Source organism: Saprolegnia diclina (genome assembly GCF_000281045.1).
Source record: "Saprolegnia diclina VS20 unplaced genomic scaffold supercont1.102, whole genome shotgun sequence".
Taxonomy (NCBI): Eukaryota; Oomycota; class Saprolegniomycetes; order Saprolegniales; family Saprolegniaceae; genus Saprolegnia; species Saprolegnia diclina.
The window spans coordinates 77,957-88,858 of record NW_008246169.1 but is presented as its reverse complement, the minus strand read 5'-3'; the positions used below and the strand labels follow the sequence as shown (position 1 = coordinate 88,858).

General features: G+C 58.0%; 4 protein-coding genes across 4 annotated transcripts; all 4 read right to left on the bottom strand.

Annotated features, from left to right (window-relative positions):
- Nucleotides 1-421: 421 nt before the first annotated feature.
- Nucleotides 422-991, bottom strand: SDRG_15794 (hypothetical protein; the record flags this gene model as incomplete). The annotated part of the gene is made up of 1 exon (XM_008621976.1): nucleotides 422-991. The coding sequence occupies one exon, from the start codon at nucleotides 989-991 to the stop codon at nucleotides 473-475; it is 519 nt and encodes a 172-aa protein (XP_008620198.1). The 3' UTR covers nucleotides 422-472.
- Nucleotides 992-1,304: 313 nt separating this feature from the next.
- Nucleotides 1,305-4,151, bottom strand: SDRG_15793 (hypothetical protein). Its single transcript, XM_008621975.1, has one exon. The coding sequence runs from the start codon at nucleotides 4,051-4,053 to the stop codon at nucleotides 1,387-1,389; it is 2,667 nt and encodes an 888-aa protein (XP_008620197.1). The 5' UTR covers nucleotides 4,054-4,151; the 3' UTR covers nucleotides 1,305-1,386.
- Nucleotides 4,152-4,949: 798 nt separating this feature from the next.
- Nucleotides 4,950-7,190, bottom strand: SDRG_15792 (hypothetical protein). Its single transcript, XM_008621974.1, has 2 exons — nucleotides 5,905-7,190; nucleotides 4,950-5,854 (listed from the first exon to the last, which is right to left on the bottom strand). Exons 1-2 carry the CDS (start codon nucleotides 7,166-7,168, stop codon nucleotides 5,022-5,024), a joined length of 2,097 nt encoding a protein of 698 aa, XP_008620196.1. The 5' UTR covers nucleotides 7,169-7,190; the 3' UTR covers nucleotides 4,950-5,021.
- Nucleotides 7,191-8,019: 829 nt separating this feature from the next.
- SDRG_15791 (hypothetical protein) lies at nucleotides 8,020-9,688 on the bottom strand. The gene has a single exon (XM_008621973.1). It carries the CDS (start codon nucleotides 9,648-9,650, stop codon nucleotides 8,070-8,072), a length of 1,581 nt encoding a protein of 526 aa, XP_008620195.1. The 5' UTR covers nucleotides 9,651-9,688; the 3' UTR covers nucleotides 8,020-8,069.
- Between the last annotated feature and the right edge of the window lie 1,214 nt (nucleotides 9,689-10,902).

Genomic DNA, 10,902 nt, shown 5'->3' with positions numbered 1-10,902 from the left:
TATGGATCGCATCAGATTAGCAAACTACTTCGCATTCCGCCAGCGTTGGCGCCTCCGAGGCCACGTGCTGCGCCTGGGTCGCGACGTTCCGGCCAACGTGGCTGCGGACTGCTTCTTTGCCCCATCCAAGGTGCCGTTTCTTAGGGCGCACCAAGATCACGCTACCGATCGTCCTGCAACGCGACCTCCAGTCGCTGACGCCACCTCAATCGCTGGCAACTCCCGAGGACCTGGACAAACTGCGTAGCTTTGCCGCCGACCGCGACGCCTGGACAGATTTTACCGACCGTGTCGTTCCGTGCCTCACCCGCGGCCACAAGCGTCGTAGGGTACCGACAGAAGAGCCACGGCCCGGCGAGCGAATGAAGAAGAAGGAGATTGCTAGTCTCTACGTATGCGAAGTCTTTGTGGAATTATGATGATGATATGGATTGAAATCTTTATACAGACTAAAGACTCCACCTACTAAGACTTACGTACTAGTTGTGTGTTGAACGTCGGCGGCCAGAAGCTCTTCAACGTGCAGGAGTTCCTCGGCCGGCAGTACATCGTGCCGTCCGTCGTCGGGATGCGCGTACGAGGTGCAGTCGTCGGGTGCGAGCTTGGACAAATGATCCGTGGCTTGGTTGAACTCGCGAGGGTGGTGTTCCCATGTGCACGTAAAACATGCCGCGAGCTCCCGCGCCTGGACATGCAGCTTCTGCAAACGGGCCTCTTGGACCCGGTAGATGCCCTTCATCTGCTGCATCAGCAGCATGCTGTCGCCGCGCACCGTGAGATGCGTCACTGCCAGTCGCTGAGCTAGCTGGAGCGCCGTGATCAGACCGTCGTACTCGGCCTCGTTGTTCGTTGTCGCGGCATCAAGGTAGTTGGCTTGGTACACCACGTTCTGGGGCGACTCGATCAAAAAGACGAGCGAGCCACTACCGCCACAATGCGGGTCTTTCCGAGCCGCGCCATCAAAGTACGCGACCCCCGCAAGCGAGGTCATGTGGCACACCGGGTCGAGAACAGCGTGCTTGCCGTGTTGCTGCACGAGCGACTCGAAGACACGAGCTCGGAGTGCGTGGTGGCGTCGAGTGTGGTACTGGCGTTGCGCCTCGCAATAGTCCAAAGTAACGTACCGAACGTGCGTGTGTGGAATTATGAAGATATATATCAATTTATCAAGCGAAAATGCACGAACGTACCCAATTTTCAATGTATGGAAATAGGATAGCCATGACACAATGTACTGCTTTTGTGTTTTAATCAACAGCATCTTTGCCACTGTGCACAACCACTACGTACTTCGACGAGAATCGTGTGCCACCAGTTGCATCGATATTCGGATATATATATATATAAAGGACTATAAAAGGACATGTCGCTAATACAACGAACGTGTCATGTCGCGACACACACGTAGTATTCGGGTTGCGCAAGGACCCAGTCGGGGTGCGTTCGTGGCTTCCTCGACTCGTCATCGAGATCGGTGTCGACGCCATAGGTAAAGTACGTATGGTCGACAATATTTTCCAAAACGATGCCCTTGGTCTTCAGGAGCACGCTCATAGGGACGTACGCAATGTCTTCGGGTCGAAAGAGCGCTGCGGGCGTCCAAAAGTGCGTCCCAATTAGTGTTCGAAACGGGCTTTTGCGGTCAATCGACTGCTTGCGCATGCCGATGCGGTAGAGACACCAGTCGACAAGGCGCATGTAGGGCAAGGTGACGCGGCTGCGCATGGTGACGCACACCGCGAGCCAAAAGAGAATCAAAAAGAGCTGGCTGTGCATCCATGTCAGCCAGCTCCATTGCGCACGGAGTCGCCAGAGCTCGCCAATCACGTACGCCCAGAGCGCGAGCGGCAAGAGGCTCAGCATGATGACAGCGGTCGCATACCCCTTCAAGTTGGAGCCAATCCCGGGCATGAGGTCCATGTACACCAGCGCGAAAAAGACCCACGCGTACGAGAGAAGGCGAATCCACTCGCTAAAGTTGCGAAAGTGACCCGTCGGATCGTTGCTGCAGCCGTAGATCGGGTCGATGCGAACATCGCTCGACGAATTCCAGTTGCAGTGGCAGTCGCTCGCACCGACGTGCCATGCGACAAGCCCCAGAAAGCCCGTGATGCGCATCGAATTGCGGTGGATCATCCAGACAACGCTGCTCACATTGCACTTGGCCATCGAGAAGCGCAGCTGCATCTTGTGTTCCGTGGGCGGAAGACGCCGGATCCACGCATCGGTTTTCACCAGATACAGAACGATCCAAAGCAAATAAAAGATGTAGCCGAGGAGCGAGATGAGCGCAATGAAGTTGAGCATGATGGCTTCGCTGCCATTGGACGACGTGACGACCAATGAGACTTCGGTGCCCCGGGACACCATATCGATAAAGTTGGATGGGAAAGAGTCGCCATTCGGAATACGCCCGCCAACGATACACGCCAAGATCGCCATCGGGGACGCGGCCGTTGACGCAACGCGCGTCGATCGGATGCCGGCGCTGTTGATATAGGTCACTCGAACATGCGACGTGCCAGTGCCGAGGCCGAGGCACGCCAGGTCGACGTACAACTCGTTCAGCGACACGGTAACGGTGTCGATCGTCGTGACGCACTCGCCGCCACGTCGGTAGGTGTACGTGGTCCCGCCGCTCGCCGTCTCGTTCAGACACGCAGCAAAGCATCCGTCACCGACAAAACAGAGTTCTTCGATCGCATCGCTCGTGTCGACTGGTTTCTGCGCGACGGTCGCAATCACCTCCGGTATCAACGCCGCCCACGTCGTGCGGTTGCCCAGTGTTGCCAAGTGAACAGACGTCAGCGGCTGCACGTCGTGGTGCTTGTAGTGGTACGACTGCAAATTGCCAATCGTTGTGCTGGGAACAACGTCGGCGTTGTCGATATACCGTGAGCCCGAGTTCAGTGCAATGTACTTGCCGACAAAGAACGCCGGCAAAGAGACAGCCATGCGCTCGAAACACTGCGTTCGGTTCGGAGCGTTCGTCGCGGGGTCCACGTACTGGATCGAGCACCACCACGCCGTCTCGCGCGGTGCAAAGATCGAGTTGATGTAGCCGCTGCCGCCGAGCGCCGTGGCGAAGAGGTCGCGGCCGCTGATCTCGTAGGTGGCGGCGCCCGAGCTCTGCCCCGAGATGTCGATAAAGCCGTCGAGAAACGTCGTTGGCGCAAACAGTTGCTTGGTGCCCGCGATATTCGCCAAGCTCAAGTTGTACGTCGATGCCAATTCCTTGGCGAGTGCGACGACACCGGCCGCCGGTGTCGCCGCCGATGCGATCAGCGTCGCCCGGCGCGCCAAGCACGACGTCAGATGCGGAAACAACTGCGTGCGCCACATGGCCATGGCGGCGGCGTCGCTCGGGGATGTGAGCGGGTTGAGCGACGACTTGTACTGGACGTTCACAAACGTCTCGAGCGACATGCCTTTGAGGCACAGCACGGCCTCGGCCACGTCCTGGAGACTCCCAAATGCGGTGGTGGGCGGAACGTAGCTGTAGATGCGCTCGGCGCCCCAGAGGTTGAAGCCGCTCGTGGTGAACGCGGGCAGTGCGGCGTTGAACGCGGCGACTTCGGCGGCACCGTCGAGCGACCGACGCAGCGGTCGTCCGTCCAAGTCCATCTGGTACACGGTCTCGGTGCCAGCGTACGATCCTGCCCACGTCGCAATCGAGCGCGGAAGAATCTTGAAGTCCGTAAAGACATTGAGGTAGCGCGTCGCAGTGAGGGGCTTCGATAGTGGAATGCCGGCGTTGGTGTAGAGTTGCGTGAGGAACTTGCCGTTGAGCACCGTGTCCCAGTTGAGATTCACGATCGTCGTTGTCGTTGTCGGCACAAAGCCGTAGCGCGAGAGGAACCACGCTTTGAGCGGCGCGGCGGCGTTCCAGAGGCAGCCAATGACAAAGCAAAACCTAGCAAAGTGCTGCCATTTGGTAAGGCGGGCGAGCGTTGGGATCGCGATCGCCGGAGGCTCCGTGGCGGGTTGGACGACGGGAGGTTTGCTCGTGCTAAAGCGCGACGAGCGAACCACATACGTCGTACCCGCAGGCATGGCGCTAGCTGGACTTGACAAATGTGTCGAACTGACGGGTGCCGGTCTGTCTAATTGGCGCCGAGCCGTTCGTGAAAATGGCGCTGTGGAGACGGCCGTTGGAGAGTTTATTGAACGTGATTCGCTGCTGATAATAGACTCGAAGGAGGATCCTAGTATGTCTCTTGAAGCACCCGTGGATTGTACCCAAGGGAATAAAACAGTGTTTTGGTCATACCGGTGCGTGTTTCCCTGGTTGCCACCTAACTCCAGTACTACATGCAAAAAGGCGTGGCGGTAGAGCAAGCGACAGTGAATAGCTATTCTGGACATCGAATTATGCTGTAATCATTTGGTCGATGGCCTTGTGAACGCAACATTCGAGCTGCTTTCGCCGATGAGTGCATGGCATATGCCACGAATAGTCCGTTTTAATATGTATATCTGGTTATAAGTGGCATATGCCATATTGAACAATATGGTCGATTTCTCGTGCTGTACTGCTCGTCTGACAATGCGACATTGCGCAACGTGCTCTCCAAAGTGTCTTTTATCTCTGTGCCAAGTTATAGCGATTTCGTTTCAAACTTGATTGGGGCCTCAAAAGCGGTCGGTCCATCGAGCAGCGCCTGCTGTGGAGAAGCATCACCTGTGATTGGCCAAAAACAAAATATTTCAGCCAATCAAACATGCCTACTGGGCGGCCCACAATTCTGACTGCGTTCGAGCAGCAATGTGATGCAACTAGCTGTGTGCTTCGGCGCGCACCGTAAAAAAGACAACTATCCTCAGGTCGGCCTTTTCGCCCATCGTTTGATCACGTAACACGATGCTACACAGCGAGCAAAACCGCTCTTGTGGACTTTCGATCGACGCATGTGACGCGACAACCCTACGTCGCGAGTACGAGATTGTGCTCTACGTTCAAACCCCATATGTGCTACTCTTAGCTCGACAATTATAAGAAATAAACTGCTAACATTCCTAGACTAGTCGATTCGCAAAAAACTCTCGCGCAAGTGGGCTTCAGGGTTGTGGTTGTACGCCACAAACTGCTTTGGGAGAGTGTGGAGCTCGAGCTGTTTTTTCGCCGCCGCTCGGAGCAGCAACCCGCTGCTCGTTCGGGGCAGCGACGCCGGTGCGACCAAGATCGCTTTGATGTGTGCGACGCCGTGGTCGGCTGTGAGATGTCGAAAGATGGCTTTCGAAATCGCCCCCAGCGTCACCTTGTCGTCGGCTGACGTCCAAACGTCGTCGAGTTCAGCCACGACGACGATCGTATCGGCAAACCCAAAGGCAAAGACACCGTCGCACGAGATGTGCGCCGACGCGGCTTCGACGCTGCGCGCGATCGCTGGGAGACTGAGGCGGCGGCCATCGACGACCGCAATCTCATCGCGCCGGGCGTAAACAAAGAGCTCGCCGTTGTGCACAAAGCCCGTATCCGATGTCCGGTAGTAGTGTTGATCGTCGGCCGCCAAGGTCGCCTGGAACTGATGCCGCGTGCGGTCCCACTGCTGCCAGTAGCCGTCGCCGACGCCGTCACTGCGGACCCAGATTTCGCCGACGTACCCTTCAGGCAACGCTTTTCGCGCCAACGTGTCGACGATACGCAGCTCGACACCGGGAAATGGGCGTCCGCAGGCCATGAGCAGTTGTGTGCCAGAGCCCGACGTTCGGCGCGGGTCATCTGTGCGCAACAACTGGACTCGGCCATTCGTTTCCAGGACGTGCTTGTCGACGAGAAGGCTGCGAGGTGCGCTTCGGTCGTCCGCGTCATAGCCGCAGACCAGCGTCGTTGTCTCGGCAGTCCCATATGCACCTAGATCCCATGCATACATGAGCAACGGGCAGGAGGCCAAGATCACGTACAGTGCAGCTGGTGCGGTCGAAAGCCACCAACGGCAAAGCGCTTGGCGAATTGCTTGAGGCAGTCGCCGCGAATCGCACCGCCCAAAACGATCGCGTGCTGCAGTGCGCTGAGATCGATGCCAGCAGCGACGGCATCCGGCGTCTTGGTGGCGGCCACGCGGTACGCAGCGTTGGGCGCGCACGTCATGGATGCCTTGTACTTGGAACAGAGCGCCATCCAAAGCGACGGCGTCTTGAAGAACCCAGTTGGCGGCATCTGCACCGAGCGAACACCGGCGTACACTGGTGCGAGGTTGAAGCCGACGAGGCCGTTGCTGTCAACTTGAGGCAGCCACGAGAAGACCGTGTCGCCGTCCTGCACGGTCGCCCATCGCATCGCTTGCGCGAGAAGGTTGCCATGCGTCACAACGACGAGCTTGGGATCGCCCGTGACCCCCGATGTGCACTGGAGATAGGCAACGTCGCGGTCCGAAACACTTGCATAGTAGGTGCTGTGAAAGGTCGGTTTGGAGAAAATCGACTTGGTCGTGTCGGTGCAGATCCAGTGCACATGTTTCGGCCACTCGACACCACGCCGGGTGCGCAGTCGCGCCGAGAGCGTGTCGCGTTGACTCTGCCGCCGGTACAACGCGTTGGTCAAGACGAGCGACGCGCCAGATTCGTCGACCATGCGCCGGAATTGCACCAGGTCCCGCGACAAGAAAAGCGGGTCGGGCGGGGGCACGGCGCAGGCGACCGCACCGGCGTAGAGACACCCCCAGAACGCCAAGGTAAAGTCGGCACCGGGCGGGAAGCAGAGCAGGACACGGTCGCCAGGTGTGAACGGCGACGTCTTGGACTGGTGTTGGAGGACACTGGCGATGCGACGGGCCTCGGCGTCGACGTTGGCGTACGTGAGCGACCGGACTTCGCTGCCGTCGTCGTCGACAAAGAGGTAGCAGACGCGATCGGGTGTTTGGATAGCGCGTCGACGGAGGTGCGCGAGCAGCGTCACGTCGGTCGTCGACGAACGACCGTGGCGAGGCAGCGCCATCGTTTCGTGGATTGAGGTCGTATCAATGACCTTCAAGGGTGCGTCGCGCACCGGCGAGCCAAGTGCGACGGCCTGGCACTCGGGGCTCAGCGGCGCGGTCCCGCCGGTGTGGGAAGACATCGAAACAATGGCAGTTGCCGGCGCTGCGCACCGAGTCGTCGGCAGCGGCTGGCGCCGGTGGCCCGACGGCGCGACCGGCCGCGGCAAACTCGATGCCGGCGACGTGATCATATCGTGGTCTGGCCGCCAAGTGCAATCTCAGGAAATGGTCGTGACGATCGCAGTTGTCGCGGTTGCGTGCGGCCGCGACAGCTGCCACCGTGTGTAGCACGATGACACAAGCGCGTCACGCATCCGTAACCTTGATGCGCACGATATTTTAATACAATTGATGTATCTAAACAGTAGGTTTGTATCTAGATCAAGGATTTAGTATTCTATTACGTTGCGAGGAAAATAAAATTGAAATTCGCCCGATGAGTTGTTGGCGCCGGTTGGCGCGGTGGACGCACGCAATTGCATTGGTGAGCGAGCGGTAGAGTCAAAGGAACTAGACTGTTAACTTTGTACTAGTAGAGCTCTATCCGAGTTGGCTCCTTCGATAGCCCTCCTCCCATGAGCCCTCCTCCCATGATTGCGATGCCGGCTTATGATGCAGTCGGGTGTCTGGTCCTGATCGACGATCGCCTGCATTTCAGATATTTGGTGCAAACTGCTTGGTGGTTTATACTGATGAACCGTTGCTCTGGTCAAAGCGCCTCTCCTTGCCACCGCCATCTGACCCATTCTTCCCAGCCGAGCGATCGCTAGCTCCACCACGTCCTCGTGGTCGCTTGTTTATGCATGCCATCACAAAGCCTGCGAGAGTGCTCCGAGCTCGCGCACTTAAAGCTCACGTTTCCCTTCCCCTTGGTCTCTGCACCTCCAACAACAACGTTATGGCGCGCGTCAGCGGCCACCGACACTTTACGCCAGTCAGGATGCCGACGCTGTCCTTGGCGTTTGCTCGATGCAATTCGTTTTCTGCTCATTTCATCGCGACGTTGGTGGTCTGCTACCTCTAAATCCTGCTTCATCTTGGTCTTTTCACACACAAAAGACTTTTTACACAGACTTTTCACACTCGCAACTCTTAAACACCGAGCCGCAGCTCGTGCTCAAAACTACCCAAGTCGTCGTCGATCTGATCGGCGTCCCAATCACTGTAGTCGTCGTCGTCTGGTTGCCGCAAGAGGACACCGAAGCGCATAATATCGTCGTCGGCGCCAACGACGCCCGTCACTTCCTGGAGGTAGCTCGCCTTGTCGTGCCGCATTGCGACCTTGGCCTCGGCGATCGCCCGGCGAACGCGGTCGTACTGCGGTGCATCGAGCTGGCCGAGGAGTCGGACCACGTCTTTGTGGCCTTTGGTCGCGGCCCAGAGCACCGCCTTGTACGTAAACCCTTCGGTTCGATGGCGCGTTAGAAAATCAACGACGTCGAGGTGGCCCGACGACGCTGCCCAGTCGACCGCGCGCGTCGTGCAGCCTTCGCTCCGGTGCCGGTGTAGGTACTCAACCATGGTGGCATGGCCGCGGTGGGCCGCTCGGTCCATACCGTGGGCGGTGCCGCCTTCACGCCGGTGCCGATGGAGATACTGCACGACGTCCAAATGGTTGTTAAACGCGGCGCCGTCGAGCGCAGCCGTCGAGCAGCCTTCGTGCCGGTGCGTATGCAGAAACTGAACAATCCGCAAATGGCCGTGGCGCGCAGCGCTGTCCATGGCCGCGACGCTGCATCCGTCACTGCGCTTCATATGCAAAAAGGTCACAATGTCGGCGTGGCCACAGGCGGCGGCAACGTCCATGGCCGCCGGCGAGAACGGGAGCCCGAGACGGTGCAGTGTCTCTACGGCGTCCAGCTTGCCCGAGCGCACGGCCACGTCGATTATGTGCGGCGAGTGCCCTTCGGTCCGATGCGCTTGAAGAAACGCGAGAACGTCGCCGTGGCCCTGCAGCAAGGATGCGTCGAAAGCGTCGCTCGTGCAGCCTTCGCTTCGGTGCGCGTGCAGCCAGGAAACGACGTCGAGGTGCCCGGCCACCGCTGCCTTGTCCATGGCCGCCGCCGTACAATGTGCGCTTCCGGCGGCGTGCAGCACTTGCAAGACGTCAAGGTAGCCTTCGCCCGCAACGTAATCCAAGAGCGCGTCGTATGTGGCGGGCGCATACGCGAGCTTGGCGAGGTCGACGCCGAGGTCCGAGCCGGTGAACGCCAACAGCGTAGCGTGGCCGCCAATGGCCGCGACGAGCGCGAGCGCAATCGGCGACGAGACGTACGACGCGAGGTCGTCGACCCAGCAGTTGCGCAGCGCAATGTCGTCGAGCGACTCCGTCGGGATCTCCTCCAGCGGCTCTCGCCACGGGTCGAAGCGGTCGTAGGCGTCGACAAACGGGTACACGCGACGTACCGGACCGTACAGACGCTCGTAGCGCGACCGCATGGCCTTGGAGCGGATCATCGCATGCACGCCGACGTGGCGCATGCCAAACGCGTTGGGCAGAGACGCGAGGTCGCCGGGCCACTCGCGGGCGTAGGCCTCGGCGATGACGGCGCGCTCGGCGGTCGGGCTGTCGAGGATGAGGCGGCCGTTGAGGTACTGCGTGAGCGGGCCCGCGTACGCGAGGATGTCGTCCTGGAAGGTCGAGTCGACAGAGTCCCACAAACCAACACTCATCGCTCGGTGTGGCTTGCCTGTCTGCCAGTTCCGACCGGAACAGAATTTGAATTCGAATACTCCGAGATTCTGTTTCAGCTCGAAACAGGATATGAAACACTGGCTCGTGCACTGGCTCGAAACACACAAGAGAGACGTGCCCCGGGAAGGCCCGATGCTGCCCGCTGGGCTAGTAGAAACGCTGGATTCCAAGCCGATGTATGTTGCGAGCTCTCGCTACGGGTGCAGCTCGACAGCGTCTACCGCCGTGGCCACAGGATCTCGTTTGGCCTCTGGCATCTCATACTCTGTATGTTTTAATACTGCTCTGGTATTAAATCGCAAAGGTTTATTGGCTGAATATTACATGTGCGGGCCAATCAAACGCGCGCTACGGAAAACATTCCGCCAATCCAGTGGCGGCATGCGGATCCAGCACAAAACTGCTGAACGGCAAGGACATCCTGGCAGCAACAGCAGGCGGCATGCATAGTTGTCTCGTGGCATGGAGCTCGTCGAGGTAGAAGAAACTGAGAAAAAACTAAGTACTAGTACGCTCGTTCAAAGTACCGAGCAATCGAGTGACCACAACTACAGTAGGTGTATTTGATTCCTTGCAGAGAATAGGCAGTCTCACCATTGAGTGCGCCACGACGATCTCTTGTTCTCGTCAGCGTGTACATAGCTTCCTAAGCGGCTAAATAATATTGCAAGGCATTATAAAGGTTTACTACGTAGTACATATTGCACGAGCTACGGAAGAGCGAATTTCGATGTCGACAGTTGCCACTGGTTTGTCAGCGGTTGTAACATTTGTCTAGTGGTTGTGAAGCGACGATCCAACTGAAGGAGTGGGGCTCCTTACGCAACAAAAAAGCTGTGAAAAGACGGACCATTTTTAGTTGACGTCCGTACTCTTGCACTTGGTCGCGAATTTGGTGGCGATGGCGATCGTATACACGAGCAGTAAACATCGCACCGACATCCTCCGACGAGGGTTGTCGGAGGTCGTTGTTGTCCCAATTCACAACCGCACTCGCGAAAAGTCGCATGTCTCAATTCGCATTTCAAGTACACTTGCACCACTCCTACTATTATTAAAATGCTTGTAAGCGTGCCACGCGGAACGCATGGACTTGGATAAGGGAACGAATGGAATTGCAGCATTGACCGTCCTTCGTCACTACGATCAAGAGGCTGGACAACCAGTGATCGACGTCTGTACATGCTGCCACTTTGCCATTCGCTGCCCAACACCAATGAGTCCACACAC

Coding starts and splice junctions, on each gene's coding strand:
- SDRG_15793 (XM_008621975.1), bottom strand. CDS start 4,053: ATGCCTGCGGGTACGACGTATGTGGTTCGCTCGTCGCGCTTTAGCACG.
- SDRG_15792 (XM_008621974.1), bottom strand. CDS start 7,168: ATGATCACGTCGCCGGCATCGAGTTTGCCGCGGCCGGTCGCGCCGTCG. Junction 5,855..5,904: donor TCGACCGCACCAGCTGCACT/GTACGTGATCTT, acceptor CATGGGATCTAG/GTGCATATGGGACTGCCGAG.
- SDRG_15791 (XM_008621973.1), bottom strand. CDS start 9,650: ATGAGTGTTGGTTTGTGGGACTCTGTCGACTCGACCTTCCAGGACGAC.